At 33.5% G+C, this 19,697-nt stretch overlaps 2 protein-coding genes and 1 pseudogene across 4 annotated transcripts; all 3 read left to right on the top strand.

Moving 5' to 3' along the window:
* The first annotated feature begins 308 nt into the window (after nucleotides 1–308).
* Nucleotides 309–10,607, top strand: LOC137820425 (la-related protein 6B). Of its 3 annotated transcripts, none has more exons than XM_068624512.2 (10): nucleotides 309–777; nucleotides 3,964–4,045; nucleotides 4,305–4,399; nucleotides 4,529–4,600; nucleotides 4,826–4,905; nucleotides 5,006–5,105; nucleotides 5,765–5,812; nucleotides 5,906–5,974; nucleotides 9,425–9,571; nucleotides 10,242–10,607. In XM_068624512.2, the coding sequence occupies exons 1-10, from the start codon at nucleotides 328–330 to the stop codon at nucleotides 10,479–10,481; spliced, it is 1,383 nt and encodes a 460-aa protein (XP_068480613.1). In that variant the 5' UTR covers nucleotides 309–327; the 3' UTR covers nucleotides 10,482–10,607. The 3 variants fall into 3 exon arrangements, with proteins under 3 accessions (XP_068480613.1, XP_090151511.1, XP_090151510.1); XM_090295385.1 differs by having other exon boundaries at nucleotides 10,118–10,607; XM_090295384.1 differs by lacking the exon at nucleotides 3,964–4,045 and having other exon boundaries at nucleotides 4,337–4,399.
* Nucleotides 8,366–9,418, top strand: LOC150025323 (uncharacterized; annotated as a pseudogene).
* A 685-nt stretch (nucleotides 10,608–11,292) lies between the features above and the next one.
* LOC137820424 (ankyrin repeat-containing protein At5g02620) lies at nucleotides 11,293–17,416 on the top strand. Its single transcript, XM_068624511.1, has 4 exons — nucleotides 11,293–11,998; nucleotides 12,273–12,742; nucleotides 13,400–13,809; nucleotides 16,296–17,416. Exons 2-4 carry the CDS (start codon nucleotides 12,313–12,315, stop codon nucleotides 17,136–17,138), a joined length of 1,683 nt encoding a protein of 560 aa, XP_068480612.1. The 5' UTR covers nucleotides 11,293–11,998; nucleotides 12,273–12,312; the 3' UTR covers nucleotides 17,139–17,416.
* The last annotated feature ends 2,281 nt before the right edge of the window (nucleotides 17,417–19,697 follow it).

The following is a 19,697-nucleotide window of genomic DNA, read 5'->3' as shown; positions in this document are numbered from 1 at the left end:
TACCTTGTAATTGGTGGTCTGTATGGGCCGGAGTGCTTTTAGGGCCGTCTCCACATTTGTCAATCAAAAGTCATGATCTATGAGGACTATAAATGATTCATTATTAGCAAAGCCGTAAAATTTGAGAATTGTTCTCCAAGGACACCGATTTAGGGATTAAACAAGTACATGGATTAACCTCTGATATTTTTTAGCTGCAAGCTCCAGTGTCACTTAGAAAATCCATCTCTGGAACAAAAGAAACTCAGAAAGATCTGAACAGCATAGGCAGCTAGATCGTAACAAAACCAAACAAAAATTAAAAAAAATCAAAGACAAGCTTTGAAAATGGCTCAGGAGTCACTCTCAGAAACCCCAGATATCTCGCCCCCTTCATCTACAGCACAGTCTCAGTCAGATCCATCCCTTTCAAGTAACGGATCTTTTAGCCGGCTCAACGCTCAGGCACCAGAATTTGTGCCAACTCGAGCCACCCCACGGACCGATTTGCAGCAACCCAGGCTTGTTGTTTCACCTCCTCCTCCAGCTTCTAGTATGGTACACGTTTATTCACTGCCCCATATACCGATTCAAGGCCATGTCGTTCCCGTCCAGAATCATCATCATAATCTTGGCCATCAGCATCATGTTCCAGTTCACTACCGGTCTCATCATCACCCGCATCAGTATTATGTTAGTTCTGATCCTACCGTGCAGCAGTCTCAAGTTGATCCAGATCGTATTTCTTCTTCGAAAAGCAAGCTCTCTGACGAAGCCAGTCAGAAAATTTTGAATCAGGTAAACTTCAGTGGCCTTATGCGTATGCCAATTTCTCTGCAGAATAACCTGATTCCAAACTGAATTGATGATTCACTGTTTCAGTCTTTCCTTTGTTAACTCTCACGTATTGCTTCTTTTTTACCATTTTTCATCCTGGTGTATATCATTATCAGTCAAATATTTTAGGTAGCCAATCATGTATACTTATTTGTTTTTATACACTGTGTTCTATTCTTGTCCACAGATCAAGTTACGAAATGTTTGGATGGAGCTATTTTCAGGGGATGAGTATAGTTTTTTATTCCTAAATTAGGAGAACTATATAATTTTCAACAATAATGAGGATTTTAGATGTAAAGGGAAAAGAGATTAAGGTTTTTATTTTTTAACTAAGAGATAAAATATGATTTGACCATAATTTTCCTCCCTTCCCTTTTCACCCACAACCTTTTGTCCCCAACTTATCCTCAGTTATCCAACTGAAAGATGACTAAGAATGGATTAAATTGATCCTCAGCTGCACTAATCCCCCATATTATATTTATTTGGCCTTTGTTATCCTTGTAGTCATGGTTATCAAAATCATGAGCCAACTTGTAAATTTTTCACGTTCCCACGTCCTCAGACTTGCACTAGAATTGTGTTTTGTAGATTCTTATGAACTCGAGCAAACTCATGTAAAATTGTGAGTTTAGAGGTGATTCAACAAGCTCAATCAGACATTAGAAAAAAAACCTAAAACCACAATGGATTTGTTAGTTTATAGGTCACACGATTTTTGCAAAATGCTCTTAGAGAACAATTTCATAGTTTACTGGTTCACTCGCAAGTTTTTGTCTGTTTTGGGTGTTAATGTTGTGTTCTCCTATCTTACCAACATATATCTCTTGTTGTCTTCTCAGCTCCACTCATCTTCATTTTGTGTCTTTGATTCTCCTCGACACTTTGCCATCTCTCTCTCTGGTCCAGTCCAGTTTCAGATATAGGGCTAACAACACAAGTTAAAAAGTAGAGGGTTGAGTCATATTAGGGTTTTAACTTTTATGTTTTTACTCTTTTCTTGCTATGGTGGATTATTGGGCCTCCATTTAAGTCCAACAACAATTTTTTATCTAAAGCATAATATGCCATATAATAAACTAGAATAATGATAAAAGGATAATAATATTAGAAAAATATAAAAATACTTACAAATATATATAATGAGCCTTGCTTGTAGTGCAGATAAAGGTAGTCAAAATCGAGATCTTACTCATGATCGAAAACAAAAATATGGATTGTAAATTGTGAGACAGGAATGGTACGATCCTACATTATTTATGAAATTCATATATGCACACACAAAATCATTGTATCTCACTCAACTCATAATTGAACTTCAATTCAACATGACAAACAAAAAGCAATATAATAAACGTATGAAACAGATCATTAGGCATAAACACCACATCCTAGTTACATAGGAGTAACTCCTTCCTAGTTACAAAACAGTAAACCATAATCTCCATCCTAATTCCAAATAGGAATTTTATCCTAGTTACAAGATAATAATCCATTTAAAACAAATAATCTTGTAAGATAAAGTCATAATCTTTATAGACCTCCGTCTCCATCATTTCATTTCCATCTCCTTCATCTCTTAAATAAATAATGTTTGAATCATGTTGGTGTAGAGTTTCATCCTCTCCAACTTGGACTAGAACCAAGTTTTCATCCAAATCCAAGTTCCAAACCTAATGCTTCATTATGCTCATGCTCATCTTCTGTAATCTACTAGTCATCAAATTAACAATCATCAATATTAATTTGAACGGGTTTTCTTGTTTGCTCCTTCTCTGCTAATTTTGAATTCGCCATAACCAAGGCAATATCATTCATTGTGCTTTGCTTTAGCCAATTTCTTATCTTTGTGTAGACCTAAACAAATGCAAAGACAAATATGATAAGCAAGTAGTAGACTAGTAATTTTATTCTAGAGATATATTTTCATCAATATTAACTTACTATCTCAAAGGAACTCCTATTATCCACATATTTGGAGGAGCTACATGTCAAGCTCAATACATGAATGACAATTTTTGGAAATCTATATGCTCTTCCTTTTGTGAAATGATATAATAGAGAAATTAAAGATAAAGGTTGTATTTTTTTTACCTTTTCGAATTGTCTCATGAATTGGTATCTTCTCATAATCCTCTAGCATTAGGTCAACACAATGTGCAACACAAGGTGTCCAAAATAGTCTTTTCCCCTTTGCCATCAACATTTGACCAACAACTTTGTGATATTCTGCATCATCTATCACAACTTGAATAACATTGTCTTCCCCCACCTTTTCAACAATGATATCCATCATCTCAACTTTTTGCAGTAGTTTTGGACCTCAAAAACATAGAATGTGGTTAGTCAATTCATGCATGATCCAAAGAGAACAACATTTATAGGTTGTGGATAAAATCCTTCTATATTTGAAGGCAAGTTCAGGAAGGGGATTGTTGTTCAAGAAGGATGGAAATAAATATGGAGATGTATACTAATGCAAACTATGTTGGGTTTGTTACTGATAGGGGGTCCACCTCTTAATATTGCATGTTATTAGGTGGAAACTTGGTGACTTGGAGAAGTAAGAAACAAAATGAAGTTCACGGTAAGGGACTATGACTTTTTTTATGTGATAAAAAATCCGTTATTGGTTTTGCTCCCAGCCCATTTCAACATGATAGGACTAAGCACTTAAAATAGAATCACACTACATCGTTGGATAATGACCTTATGATTGCTTCTTACATCCCATTAAGAATTCAGCTAGCAGATTTGTATACAAAGTGTCTTCCTAGAAAATGGTTTCATGATCTTACATGCAAACTGGGAATGGTCGATATCCATTCACTAGCCTGAGGGGAGTGTTGAGTTTCTAGAAGATATTATCTATTTATAGAGTTATGAGGAAATATTGTCAATTATTGTAATTATTACAATTAAGATATTGTCAGGATACAAAGAGTCATTGTTGATTGTTGTAATTATTTCTAGGGTGGTAGAGTGCCTACAAATACCCTCTTGTACTGGTCTACTATTAAGAATTTGAATCAGATTTTCTCATTTTTTTTAAGTTGATATATTTCTTTATATTGTGTTTTTTCTTTTTTTTTTATCATAACTTGACTAGGGTTTTGGTTGAGATTTTTATATAATAATTTGTAGGTGGAGTATTATTTCAGTGATTTAAACTTAGCTACTACTGATCATTTGATGAGGTTCATCAACAAAGATCCAGAAGGTTTTGGTAAGAAAATATTTTTCAGTTTCCTTATTTTCTTACTGCATAACTGAATTGCTATGGACTCAAACAGTTAATTCTACTTCCTGCTTGATGTTTCTCCTTTCTTTCTCCCTAGGGAATAGGGTAATGATTGTTCAAAGAATATCATATTGACCAATATAATTGATTTATTGATTCTTGTTTCTGTAAGATAGTAGATGGTTTTAGATTTGTTATATTCTTAGTTTTGTATTATTTCTAATGCTTTTCTAAAACTATTTAGTGCCTATATCTGTTGTTGCATCTTTCAAAAAGATTAAGGCCCTCATAACCAGTCACTCCCTACTTGCGACTGTTTTGAGGAACTCATCAAAGCTCGTAAGTTTGTTGCCTTTCTTGCTTCATGAGCTAATGTTACTCTTCAACTTATATTTCTTTCTGTTTGGATATCTATTCATAATTTTATTCTTGTTGCTTTCAAATATACATCAATGCTGAATTCTCCAGGTGGTTAGTGAAGATGGAAAGAAAATCAAACGCCAGTATCCCCTGACTGAGTCTGATATAGAAGAGCTACAAGTAATTCTTGCTATAATCCTGTGACTGACTTTTAAGTTGTGCAAGACCGTTTATTAATGCTGCATTTGGTTTTCTTTAAACAAGCAATATCATTTGATGGGTTCTCTCACGATCCATGCATGTCATATGTTCTTGTCAAAATATTTTATTCAAATGTATTGTAAATGATGTTTGGTTTTATATCTTCTCTTTTTCTCTCACTCTAGCAATTTCATTTTCTGGTAGTCTCGCATTGTTGTAGCTGAAAACCTACCTGAGGATCATTGTCATCAGAATCTTATGAAGGTTTTCTCAGCAGTTGGAAGGTACTATTGTGGCTTCCATGGAATGAGGCTTGTGGTGCATTTTTTTAAGGCTTAACTTTGAATTTTAGTTATCATAAATTTTTATGCGGGCATGTCGCAGTGTGAAGACTATCCGTACCTGTCCACCTCAAACCTCCAATAGTGGGGCTTCTTCGGCTTCAAGATTAGGAAAAGTTGATGGTTTGCCCTTATCTAACAAGGTATACATTCATATATTCATGAATTCATGTACTATAGGTTCCATCAGGGTCATTATCCCCTGTTTTTGTTTTACATGAAATTTTTAACCTGTGGATTACACTTTTTCCAACCTACACATGAATTTAACTTCTAGTGATGAAATTGACCTTTCAATCTCCTTATGATGGTTTCCAAGTTTTTATAGAAGTTGTTTGAGGCCCTCCACACACAGAACAAAGCTATGTAAATATGTCTATTAGTTTTTGTTTCAGTCATTTAGAGGAAATTTAATTGCTTCCTATATAAGTTAGGTAGTTACTACCATGACTTGCTATTCATCTGGGGCCTGTTACTTGTGTTCAATTTGGTCACATGAGTTGGGCTGCACATCAATAAATAGATTTCAGGACTTTTTTTCTATTCTGACCTTGCAATGGACATATTTGTTTTTGTTCTTGTTAGTATTTCAAGTTTTCAATGATTTATAACTTATGTCAACTGGTAATCTTATGATGAGTTATAGGCATGCCCACCACCATTTTTGGTTGTTCGTTACTTTAATGTTGGGCATGAACTTATGCTGGTGAAACATGCTATTATATGATTCTCTCTCTTCTCTTTTAGAGTATTAATGAAAAGAATGTATTTTATATGGATCTAATACAACTTTTTGTGCCAGTTGCATGCGTTTGTTGAATATGAATCTGTTGAGCTGGCTGAGAGAGCAGTAAGTACCAGTACTTTTCTGAGTTGGCAGGGTATTATCTGAGGTTGCTTCTTATCTACCTCCCATTAGTGACAGATTGTAAACCATTCACAGGTTGCTGAGCTGAATGATGAGGGAAACTGGAGGAGTGGCCTCCGGGTTCGCCTAATGCTTAGACGCATGGTATACATTAAAATATTCCATTCCTCCATTTCGTGTATCCAAGTATCCCTCAATTATGGTTTGTATATACAATCAAGACGAGTGTTGGGAACAGTCTTAACACAATCTCATTGGATAAAATTTATTGATAATTACAATTCAAGGGAAAGATTTATTAAATAAGATGTGGGACCCACACATTTTTACTATTTTCAATAAATTTCAACCAATGATATCGAGTATATCCAAAAGAGTGTGTTAATAGTTCTAATGTCTTCATAACAGTTCTAATCAAATGTAGATTTGAAGAGTTTTTCTTTGGCATTTACAATTAGGGTCTTGCTAACCAGTGCTCTGATATGAACGATTGCGTGTATAAGCGTCTAGGTCCTCTCGTAAGAGATTTCGAAGAACGATTAGGCTTTGGACAAAGGGAACCTTTAGGTGGCTTCCGATTATACCAAGAACAATAACAATGATAGAGAATTGAGAAAAGGAAACAAACTGCATATATTATTCATATATCAAATAATAGTTCAATACTCTATTTATAGAGTACTAAATATCATAAAATCCCAATAAAATCTTAATAAAATCTTAATAAATTAAATAAATGATAAAATCCTAATAAAATAAATAAATGATAAAATCCTAACTAATTAAATCTTAACAACCCAATAATAATATTAATCAAATCCCAAAACTTTAGCATATAACAATGCCCTCCCCTCAACAACATTCTTGCCCTCAAGAATGGAACAATGGTACTTCGTCTTCAAATGAAATTATCCTTCTTAAGCATATCAGGTGTAGCAATGACGTCATACCCACGAACAAATCTTCTATAATATCCAGCTAAGCCCAAAAACCTTCTTAATTTTTTTAAGGTTTGTGGTAGAGCCCAGCTTACCATGACATTCAAATGGGCAATCGTATCAATTATGCACCCATATTTTTTATCCATTTGGGTATCTAAGAAATTATGAGTGCTGCCACTATCAATGAGAATATGTAAAGGTCGTTTTTGTTGATATCCAACTATTCTCATAGTTCTGAACCCAACCACTATGGTTAATGCGTTGACTGTGATTTGTGGCTCCTTCCTTTGCCATAATTCAGTCACATCACTGGGAGGACTATCATATGAGTCATCTTCCTCCATCTCCACATTGATTGAAGCAGACGACAATATAGGGACTGGTGTTGGATCCAAGACTCCCCTGTGGAATTTGGCCATCAAATTGCTTGAATTATTTCCTTCATACGTCCTGGCCAAGGTAAACGCATGTTGTAGAGACTGAGGTCGGAACATGCTTACCATCATCTGGATTTCTTTCTTTAATCCACCAAGGAAGCACCTTAGAATATGATCATCAGATAACTTCAATCTTGTAATGATTGAATTGAACTCTTCATGATAGGCATCAACTGAAGTCTTTTGTCGTATACGCAACAACTCAACCATGGGATCATCGTCAATTGCACCAAACCCCATGTTGTCATTGGAGAGGCCATGGGGCCCTTCTTCTTGAAATTGAGTAAGTAATTCCTGCATGGTGTCTTTCATAGAAAGAGTCAAGGTTTCCTTCAACGTATTCGCGAGTTCCCGAAACTTATTATCCATCCTTTGGGAGATTCGATCTTCCATCTCCTTAGCAGCTTGAGCGAAGCGTGTTGAATCTGCCATTGAAAATACTGGAAGGTCCTAGCTGATACCAATTGATATGAACGATTGCGTGTAGAAGCGTCTAGGTCCTCTCGTAAGAGATTTCGAAGAACGATTAGGCTTTGGACAAAGGGAACCTTTAGGTGGCTTCCGATTATACCAAGAACAAGAACAATGATAGAGAATTGAGAAAAGGAAACAAACTGCATATATTATTCATATATCAAATAATAGTTCAATACTCTATTTATAGAGTACTAAATATCATAAAATCCCAATAAAATCCTAATAAAATCCTAATAAAATCTTAATAAAATCTTAATAAATTAAATAAATGATAAAATCCTAATAAAATCCTAATAAAATAAATAAATGATAAAATCCTAACTAATTAAATCTTAACAACCCAATAATAATATTAATCAAATCCCAAAACTTTAGCATATAACATGCTCTCAAGACAATAGTTAAAGAAATAAAAGGAGAAAGTTGTTATTGAAAATTGTTAACATCTACATCTTTAATTTTGGATTAGTATTGAGTAATTAGAATCAAGATTAGATTATTATGATTTGGTCCAAGTTTGTTGTTATTTTGGATCAAAATCAAATATCTCTTATTTGACCTATAATGTTATTGAAGGACAAAAGTCTGATTTCATCTAATGATATTCAATAGAACTATATCTGTCTGATTTGAGTTGCTCCCTTTTTAATTTACTTTCCATTTTGTACATATTATGTAATTATATAATTAGGAAACGCTATCTATGTATGTATCTCTGTTATTTTTTAATAATGATGAAAATCTCCCTATAGGGTTTTTCTGTAGCAAGCCCTAAAATTAGAGCTTCAGCTCTGGTTCCTATGGTAGCTCATTATGGAGAGACCGATTATGAGATGTGGAAATTCCTCCACATCTTCCACTAATTCTGCGACACTGAAACCACATCATCCCTTATTGCATCTAATCTCTGGCCATGGGTACCAGCTCAAACTTTCAATCCAAGAGCTTAATGACAAAAAAACTGTGTTGAATGGGCTCAATCTGTGAAACTAGTCCTCAATGGCAAAGAAAAACTAGGCTATCTTATAGGAGACACCCTTCAACCAGAAAAAAAACAAACCCATCTCACCCAAGATGGAAGTTAGAAAATTCATTAATCATCTCATGGTTGATTAAAATGAATGACCCTTCCATTGTGAAGTCATACTTATTCCTCCCAACTGCAAAAGATGTGTGGGAGGTAGTCAACAATTTCTATTCTAGACTAGAAAAGTCTTCTCTGATTTATGAACTAAAGACTTTGCTATGGAAGTCCAAACAAGGATGTCATAACCTTTTACAATCTCATGGTTACTTTTCTTTGGAAACCAAAATCAAGAAGTGAGAAGAGAATGATGGAGTTTATGTGTTTCAAACGAGTGTCAACTAAGATTTGGATGAAGTTTGTGGTAGGTTTCTAGGTAGAAAACCCCTACTGTCATTGTGAAAAGAGTTCTTTGAAGTTAGGAGGGAAGAATATAAAAGGAAGATCATACTACTAAACTTTGAAGGTAAATGCAAGAGGTTGAAAGTTCAGCCTTGATTGTAAGCTGACAGGAACCAGGAGGTTGGTTGGTCCGAAGGAAAAACAGTAGTGAAATTGTGTCAATTCAACTCTTAGTCTAATGCCATGGCATTATAGGCTAGGTCACCCAAATCTTTTGTATTTGAAGCATTTATTTTTTTGAAGAACAAATAGATTAGGTAGGTGGTGAATTTTGTGAATTAAATGTATTATGTTATTGCTATTTTATTTCCAGTCTAAACCATCCCAAGGTCGAGGAAAGAAGGGACTTGATGTTGAAGTTGGTTGTGACGAGGATTATACTTCTGTGCCTGAGCCACATGCAAGTGAGAAACAATTAGAAGATGCTTCCTTCCCTGATACTCAGTTCCATGAACATGTGGTAAGTGTTTCTGCATATTTTTATTAACAGATTGTTGATGGTAGATAATAGTTTTGTTGCATTAGAGCAATTAATTACTAGAATCGTGTCTCCATCAAGTTAACTGGAATGTTTGAATTCCAACAATATCAAGCTTATCAAATATAACATGGTGTTTTAGAGTATGACAACTTGGGTACAGTACCAGCGATACTTTTGAAGCTACCCTTCAATTGAAATTGAAATTTAACTTGTATTGCACACAATAAAGGTTGCCACCAAAGGCCATCTTAAATGTTTGTGGTGTGGTACCTGACTTTTGTGTGGAAGTGTATGAAATTTATGGTATCTTATGCACTTTGTTATCCCTTCTTAACTACATAAGAAAATTATACCGGTTTTAACATGCCTTGTGAATGCCTGCATGCTTGGAAACCATTACCCCCTAAGTTTCAGAACCCTTCCAACATGTTTGAGCCCTTGAAAAGAAATTATGCTTTGGTTGATTGTGGTAACATGCCTTTGTTGATTTACAGATACGCTGAAAATAATGGTCTTTTATTGCAGTTCACAGCATATGTGTGCCTGTTCAGTTGTCATACGAAAAATTATAACTGGTAGTTTGAGGGCAAAGTAGCAACTGGTATTAACTTTTCTATGATTTAGGCCATAATTCTTTTAAATTAAACAGGGAGAAGAGCATGGTTATGAAAAAGAGACGGGGCAAAGAAAAGGTCGTAGCCGGGGCCGGGGCAAGGGACGTGGCCGAGTGCATTGTCATCAGAATAATCGTGTGGGAACACCCCCTTCAAATAATACAATTTTCACGGATCAAGTAATTGCCAAGCAACCCCCAGGGCCACGAATGCCGGATGGTACAAGAGGATTTTCAATGGGTAGGGGGAAGCCGGTAGCTGTTAATATAGCGTAATTTGTTTGATCAATGCTGATACAAGTTTGTAGTTGTGCTTATAGCGAGTATGTGTTGATGCTGTAACAGTGTGATTGTGACAGTACTAGTTTGGTTGGGTTAATCTGAAACAGTCTTCTTTCTTAACGCGATGTTTGTCTGTTAGATACTATGTGAACCGCCTAGGAAGTACAAAAGAAATTTAAGGATAGGCCAAAGGATGTGCAGACATAGGATATAAAGCTCGTTTGATTGTGTCGAAAATAAAATATCTTGAAAACATATGATAAATGATTGCAGTTATTTAAAAGATGAAATTATACCCTTCATTTCGAGACAAAGTAAATCTTGTAATCATAATGATGTTTTCTTTCAAAAGCATGTTCAGTTGCAATTATAATAGTTTTTAGAATTTCTCATCGTAGCATTTTCGATGACATTTTACACTATATTATATATACTTATAATATATATTTATATATATCATTTGAACTATTTCTTTCTAAATCCAAAATTTTGTTTGTTTTTTATTTAATTTCAAAAAATATTTATAGTTGAAGAAAAAACGAGTGAAAGGAAAATAGAAATTAATAAGTATTTTAAATTTATATGAAAATTTAATGCGGAATTTAAATCATTTAACTTGTTCAAAAATCAATAAAATATCACTATTCAATGTCTAAAAGCATTAATAAAATTTGGATGAGTTTATTTAAAAAAAAACATTGTCGTGTAAAACACGGACAAGATTTAGTGATTTATAGTATAACATATATATTGTTAATTTCAATTGACGTTTTCTGTAAATAGAGCCTTATAATATTACTTACTTGAGTTTGATTTTACTTAATTAAAAATTGTTATAATTATTTATTGAGAAAGAGAGAAGTTCACTTAAAAAACTTCGTGTTGTAATATTTATTTTAAATTTTTTCTTGATATTTTGTTAACACTTTAACAAAACAACATTATATTTGGTGTTTCATCTTCTATCTTTTTCGCTTTATTTTTACAATATACTTTTGCGTTATCATATATTATCAATTATTGTTTGTGTGATAGTAATTAACTTGTGGGTTAAAACAAAATATAAGAAATATATTTTATATAAAAACAAAAAACAAAATATAAGAAGTAGCGAAAACATTTTTTTAAATATGAAAAGGCAACGTTTAATATAATTAAACCTTACAATAATATGTAAATTATGCACACACAAAAAACCTTTTACAATTTAATGCGTGTTGGCTGGTGATAAACTGATGATTATCCGTTTTCGTGTTTAGCATAGGATAAAGAAAATTACTCTCTGCTTGTTGTTGGCGGCATTAGTATCACTTCAGCTGTGATTTTGTTCCCAAAATTTTAATTGTTTCTCAATTGGAAAAAAATTTAGAGGCATGAGTCTTAAGTGATCCTATGCCTTTAGCTTCGGAATAGTTCTAAGTCTTAAGTTTGGGAAAATCGGTCTTGGGGCCTCCAGATTTGCTGTGTTTCGATCTGTTTATCCGACCAAGTTCATCTTGTTTAGCATCTAGGTATTATGAATTACTTTCTAATATTCATGCTGTTTTATGATTGTGTTTTCCCTTCCAGTCTATGGGGCATCTCTGTTTACTAAGTTAACGATGAAATATAGATAAATTAGTTTTTGCCTCTTGGTTTGCTTCTTGGTGTCTTTGGATTCTTGATGACTTAATTTACTCAAATAAGCGTGTTTGATATATACAAAATCCAATCATACGTCTGTATAAGTTTGATTAGTGGTGAATATTAATGGTCTTGTAATTATTTTTTCTGTTGCCTCTACAGAGATAGAAAATTTCATTGGTATCACGGAAACAGATTTCAAATGACTATGGAGAAACAAAGCAGTTTTCGAGCATCTACTATGGAAAAACAGAAGAGTTTTCGTGGATTTATGGAAAAACAGAAGAGTTTTCGCATAGCGATGGAGAAGCAACTCAGCTTTATGGGAAGTGAAAGGAAGAAGAGCAAGGACTCACCTGGGAAACGTGGTGACTTACCAATTCATTTAGCAGCTCGGGCAGGGAACTTGAGCAGAGTGAAAGAGATAATTCAAAACTATTCTAATTGTGAGACGAAAGATTTGTTGGCAAAGCAGAACCTAGAGGGGGAGACCCCTCTTTATGTCGCTTCAGAGAATGGGCATGCTTTGGTTGTTAGTGAGATACTGAAGTACTTGGACCTGCAAACTGCTTCTATTGCGGCCAGAAATGGCTATGATCCATTCCATATTGCTGCAAAGCAAGGTCATCTTGGTAAGATACACGCAATTATGTTTGGGCCTAAGCTCCCCATAATTTTCTTTTCTTTGTTTTGGATTTTGTGAACAATTTTACCATGTAAATGAGTGGAGCATAATTACCCTGAAAAGATTGTCCGTGGGTGTGATATCTTACTTCTTGCTTCTTAGTTAATTAAGATCTAAACCAAAACCAAAAATCCATACGGTCTTTTCAGTCTTTTTCCATAATTTTGCAAGTAAGCCGCTCTTTGGATGTGTTACTTTTGGTTTGTTTAAGAAAGTTGTTGGAAATTTGTGTTTCCTAGTTAAAGAAACATTGTCCAGGAATTATTGTATTCTTCCATCCTTCCTTTACCCCTGCCAGTGCAACTGTCTCTCTTTATGCATATTGAAAATGAAGTTAGGGAAAGCATGAGTTGTATTATTGTAGCTTCTTAGTAAATTGACATGTACATCTAGTGTTAAAGTTATAGTTTATTATTTTACAATTATATTTTTTACTTCAATAGTTTTAGTACTTTGCCTTTCAGATAGTGTTGTTTAAGTTTCAGATATACTACCATGGGTGAGAATCCCCGGCAAGCAGAACCAAAGATATTTTTCACAAATAGCATGTCTGTTATTTCATTCTCTCTCGTTATATCTCTGACTGGGAAAAATAATTTTGCAGAGGTGCTGAGAGAGCTACTGCACTCCTTTCCCAACTTGGCCATGACCACTGATTTGTCCAACTCAACTGCTTTACATACAGCTGCAAGTCAAGGTCATATTGATGTGGTTAATCTCCTTCTGGAATCAGATTCTAACCTTGCTAAAATAGCCAGGAATAATGGTAAAACTGTCCTTCACTCTGCGGCTCGGATGGGGCACTTGGAAGTTGTGAATGCTTTATTGAACAAGGATCCAAGCACTGGATTTAGGACTGATAGGAAAGGCCAAACTGCACTACACATGGCTGTGAAAGGGCAAAATGAAGAAATTTTGCTGGAATTGGTAAAACCTGATCCAGCAGTTTTACACTTGGAAGATAATAAAGGAAATACAGCATTGCATATTGCCACAAAGAAGGGCCGTACACAGGTGATTCTTTATTCTTTTAGTATTTATTCCGTATAAAGAATATTAGCCATGATAAACTAATCATATAGACAGTTTTTAATTCTGTTCAATGATGAATATTCATGCTTGTTGATACTTCTTTTATGGATTAGAAATTAGCAGAAAATAGACAAGTAAGCCACATTTTGGCTACTGCAGAGATGTTAATGACCATATTGTCCATTAAACAAAACGTAGCAGATGCAAGCACAATTTGCTTGTTGAGACTTGAAAAACCTTGACATTGCAGTCAAAGTCGAGGTTGTGGACTGCGTTTTAAAACCTCTAAACAAAAGTGACCGGCTACTTGTTAGTTATATTTTTCTCTTGGTTGCAAAATGATGTACTAGGATCCATTAGGGGAACTCAATTTCAAGGTCAGGGCTACGGGTTTCAGCTTGAGGGTTTCATTGACTAATTTTACCTTTTGAGGGGCCATACATTAAATTAATGGAAAACTTTCAAAGATCAAATACATAAAAAAACTCTAAAGGATGGTGTTGGGGCTTGAGTGTCATGATCTTTATTTTTGTGAAGAGATACAAGAAGCCAATTTGGTTGTAGTGTTTTGACCTGTCCTTTTGATTAGCATGATGTTTCTCTTTAATAAGAGTTTTGTTTCCTGTCATATGTTGTTAGTGTAGTGATGCTACAGTTATGTTACAGTTTCACTCAGTTTTTATTCCCCAGGATGGGATAAAATATCCTTGCCCAAGCAAGAAAATATATAACCAGGAGCTAAAGAACATCTTAATTGTAATATATATTATTTTATCAGCAATTGTAATATATGTTGTTTTAAAATAGAGTGAGGGTTTTTATCGTAATACCTAATATGTTTTTTTTATCAGCAAATGTAATATATGTTGTTTTAAAATAGAGTAAGGGTTTTTATCATAATACCCAAGTTCCTCTCACCGCCCCTAAGACTAAATATCTCGGGGACTTTCATTCTGCAACACTTCACTCGGTGACACTTTGCTCAACTCCCTCATTGGTCATACATAACCCTTCAAGGTAGCCCTTCCTAACAATCAAAGTCTGATACCAATTGATATATACCCAAATACTTGGGGAATCCACCCTAAAAAGCTAGCTATTAAATGGGGAGAACCAAACATGTAAATACTCCACCGAGCATCCCATACTACTCTATATGGGACTTGGGCACTCCATAATACCTAAGTTCCCATCAGTCTTTCACTCCTTGGTCATAGTAATTGAAAAAAAATGCATTTTTGAAGCAAATTTTTGAGTTTTTTTACAACAATTATGTCTTATTTTGTTGTCGGCCTAGTGCCAATGTTGTTTTTGGTGCATGTTTGAGCTGACTATTTACTATTTTAATTGGACATTGACTGAGCATTGTCCAGCACGTGTTGTATGGGTGTTGAAGGAGTGTTAGTGTTGGAAGTGTTTGATACTTTGACACTACAATAAACAGTAGTGCACTACAATCTGTTTGATTTGTGGTCCAAGTTTCAAGGTACATTTTTGTTGTGGTTGTTATTAACAAAGATAGATGCACCAGATAATCTTCTTTTACACTTAATCTTGCCACAGCATTACTTGCTTGATATTAAATTACCTCCAACAAGAACATAATACCTTGTAGTGGAGCGTTTATAACTAGGTGAGTTAGCCCAATTAGCTTCAAAATGCCCAACAATTTATGTATTCATACAATAAGGCCTTTGCGAGGGGAGTTCTTAATATATCTTAGGATTCATACAATTACATTCGAATGGTTTTGACAAGGAGAGTTCAAAAACTAACTACTATATATACTCACTGCAAAGGCAATGTTAGGATGAGTTACAGTGAAATAGTTTAGCTTACCAACTAACCATCTGTATCTCCCAGGATCTGAATATGATTCTCCTTAGTCAGGTACAAGTTGGATACTTGGATTCATTGGTGTGTCTATTACTAGAATGTTTCTCGTTTTATTTATTCATTCATGATTTATTGTTAGGCATATTCTTATTCTTCTTGTTTTGATGGTACACATATTTTAACAATATGCCTGTTCGCTGTTACTTAAACATTGAAGTGCCGTTGCTATAGTATCATTAAGTATCTCCATTTTTAGTAGTCTAAACAACAACCCAGTGAATAATTGACCCCCTCCTTTGTCTTGTATCACCCAGGCCACAAGACAGCTTTATGATTTTGTTAAGAATAGTAGTTTCTTGTTTTGCCTTCCTGATCTAGCATCATTGAATTTGACTGAGGCAGTTTTACATTGTGTGCGTCCATACATGCAATTGAAGCTTAAGGAAGGAATGTAAACTCAAAGGAAAAATATGTAGGATAAATTTACACTTATGCATAGGCAGCATGATTCCATGACTAAGTTTCAATCGTATTAACTCTTCCTTTTCTTCATTAGAAAGACAGTTTATTTCTAGAAATGAAGAGAACTTGGCTTTCAATGTCTATTCTAAATTAGTCATTATTAATTGTAGAATGTTCGCCGCTTGTTATCAATGGAGGGTATCAACATCAATTCAACAAACAAGGCTGGAGAGACTCCTCTTGATGTTGCAGAAAAATTTGGAAGTCCTGAACTTGTCTCCATATTGAGGGATGCTGGGGCTGCTAATTCCACTGACCAAGGGAAACCTCCAAATGCTTCAAAACAACTCAAGCAGACTGTCAGTGACATAAAGCACGATGTACAATCCCAACTCCAACAGACACGTCAGACTGGCATGAGGGTTCAGAAAATTGCAAAGAAGCTGAAAAAGCTACACATCAGTGGCCTGAACAATGCAATAAACTCTGCTACTGTTGTTGCCGTTCTTATTGCTACAGTTGCTTTTGCAGCCATCTTCACAGTCCCTGGTCAATATGTCGAAAATAAAACAGATGGATTTTCTCTTGGACAAGCAAATATAGCAAACAATGCAGCTTTCCTAATATTTTTTGTGTTTGACAGCCTGGCATTGTTCATCTCTCTGGCAGTTGTAGTGGTTCAAACTTCCGTAGTTGTTATTGAGCAAAAGGCAAAAAAGCAGCTTGTTTTTGTCATTAACAAGCTCATGTGGATGGCTTGCCTTTTCATTTCCATTGCCTTCATTTCTCTTACATACGTGGTGGTGGGATCACACTCCAGATGGCTTGCAATATATGCTACAGTGATTGGAAGTTTGATAATGCTCTCTACAATTGGCTCCATGTGCTATTGTGTAATTTTGCATAGGATGGAGGAGACAAAACTGAGGACCGAGAGTCGGTCGTTTTCCATGTCTCATGCATCAGACCAAGAGATTTTAAACAGTGAATACAAGAGGATGTACGCACTGTAGGATAATTGATATATCCAGTATATTCTTGAAGTGGTGATAGTAGTTTCTTTCTACTATCTGTCAGATTGTATGAAGATAACCTATGATCTTTGTTAGACTACAGATACCGTGAGAACAGAGGGAAAGGAAGAAAATGGGTGGGGAATTCTCGCCACGTCCACTCGTAAGTAGAAAGGATTTTATCAAATTTAGCATGATCTTGGTGAAATAGTTGTGGTGCTGAAGACTTCTTTAATAAAAGTATGCAAAAATCACTATATAGCTTACCATTCCAACTAGATTGGCATATAAGTTATATAAATAATTTTTAGCATACGAAAATGACATGAAAGAAATAGAGAAAAGATATGTAAGATGACGAAAACCTACTTAGTTAATAAACCTATAAAATGATGGATGAAACTTATTCCTATAAAATTCATAGCTAATGAAATCTGGAATAAAATTCCCCGCCTATTAGCTCCACAATTAGCAAGTTTGTCGGAGAAGAATTCCTTCTTTATGGATATTTGATACGAGAAAATTCATACTTTTTATCCTACTCAAAGTGTTACTCAATGAGTTAGAAAAGGCTTTAACCCCCAATATGGATTATGTCATTCTCTGTCCATAGCAAATCCAAATATATTAATAACTCCAGATATTTCAGCATATACATTAACCTATTGACCAAGAAAAACAGCCAGCAATAGCGATAGAATAATCCTGAAAAAATCCCTCACAAGCAGCTAAGTTAGACGATCCTTTGCACTTCCATCAATATTGCATTATAGGAGGTTACCAAATAACTGGAATACTTGGGAAGAACTAGGATGAGTGTTAATACCAAAAATTTAGGCACACAACATTGAGTTTTGTATATTAGATTTCACAAAAGAAAGGATGAGATCTGCCAACCGTCTAGATCCTACTTTTCAAACTGCAGTAGGAACTGAGTTATATTTACGTTAGTCATATTTCTACAAAATTTTCCGAATCTTAAATCACTATTTGCTAATTGAAGTATTTAATGTTATTCATTTAATCATTGACGTCAACGTATTTAATCATTGACGTCAACGTCTTCAAAATGAACCTAAATTATCACTATTAAGTTAATTTTGTTTAGTCTAACAATACAAACTGTTTTAAATATTTAATTGATTTTAATTATTATTTCTTAATTTATCATTTTAAGTTTCCAAGAAATATTGTGAAGTTTCTCAAAATAGTATCGATGTATGTATAACTTCGATCGTCTCGATCATGTAAAATACAATTAACATTTCATCGTAGCATACCAAAGCAAATGGATGTTTTTTTTAACCTATATTTTTCCATTTCATTTTAATTTACTATATTTTATTATATTTCTACTTATCAAAATATAGCTCTAGTCTCCGAAGATCAATAAGAAAGAATAATATACTGTATATTAAAAGATATTGTAATTTGACTGATTATAAGATAATAATTAAAATAAGTACAGGAGTAAAATATTCTAAGTGGACAATAAAAGTCAGCCTAAAACAAATTAAATTAAAATAAAATTTAATTTAATTTATAATCTAAAAATATTTATTTTTAATACTTTTATTTCTTATTTTATGTTGAATAATGACATAAATTTGTAAATCGAATAGAAGAGTAGTCTATTAATTATTTTACGACACAGTGTACACTTTGTGGTTAGGTTTCATCATGTCACATCTGGTTCCAGTTAATAAGAATGTAACATCTCACGATAATTCTTCAAAACAAATAATAAACAATTGTTAAGAAAATTAAAACAATTAATAAAAATTGATTTATTATATATTTATAATTTCTATTTAACTTAATATATTCAGCAATATTTCTTAATTAATATATTATGTTCCCTTTTTAACTTTAATAATTAATCGCATTTGTTAATATATATATATATATATATATATATTTCATATGAAAAGGAAATATTTTATTTTGAAATTAATGTTAATATATATTTTTTAATATGTTGTATATATTATTTTTGTATAAAAATTTATAATTTTATTATCATTATTATTAAGATAATGACTTTTTTTATGTAAACATTCTATTTTATTTTATTTTTGTTAAAAAAGTTATATTCATTTCTCTTTCCAAAGAAAATATTTAAATATAAATTATTTTTTAATACCTTTTTATAATTTCTTAATTCAAGAGTTATCGAAAATTACATTCTCAAAATTTCATTGTTTTTATTATAAATGATTGATAGTTTAAGGTTTTAGACATACTAAGTATGATCTATTTTTTAATATCTTTTCTAATTTTATCTTTAGCTTTTGATACCACAGAATGTGACAGTTCAAAGTATTTATGAACTCAAGTGTATGGATAACTTGCTATATAAAATTCGAAAAAGAAAACAAATATTAAGTGTCCTCATATATTTATAAAAAAATTTGTACATGAATATTATCAATATTATTTTCAATTAGCATTGACTATTGTCATTTTATGTCAAATTAAAATGGCCTAGATATAAAATTTGATGATAAGTTAATAAAAATTAACTTGTGGAAATTATGATAAAAGAATTATAATGTCATA

Source organism: Phaseolus vulgaris, chromosome 9, assembly GCF_051622355.1.
Source record: "Phaseolus vulgaris cultivar YP4 chromosome 9, ASM5162235v1, whole genome shotgun sequence".
Classification (NCBI taxonomy): Eukaryota; Viridiplantae; Streptophyta; class Magnoliopsida; order Fabales; family Fabaceae; genus Phaseolus; species Phaseolus vulgaris.
Note: the sequence above shows the minus strand (reverse complement) of the source record. Positions and strands in the feature narration are given on the sequence as shown.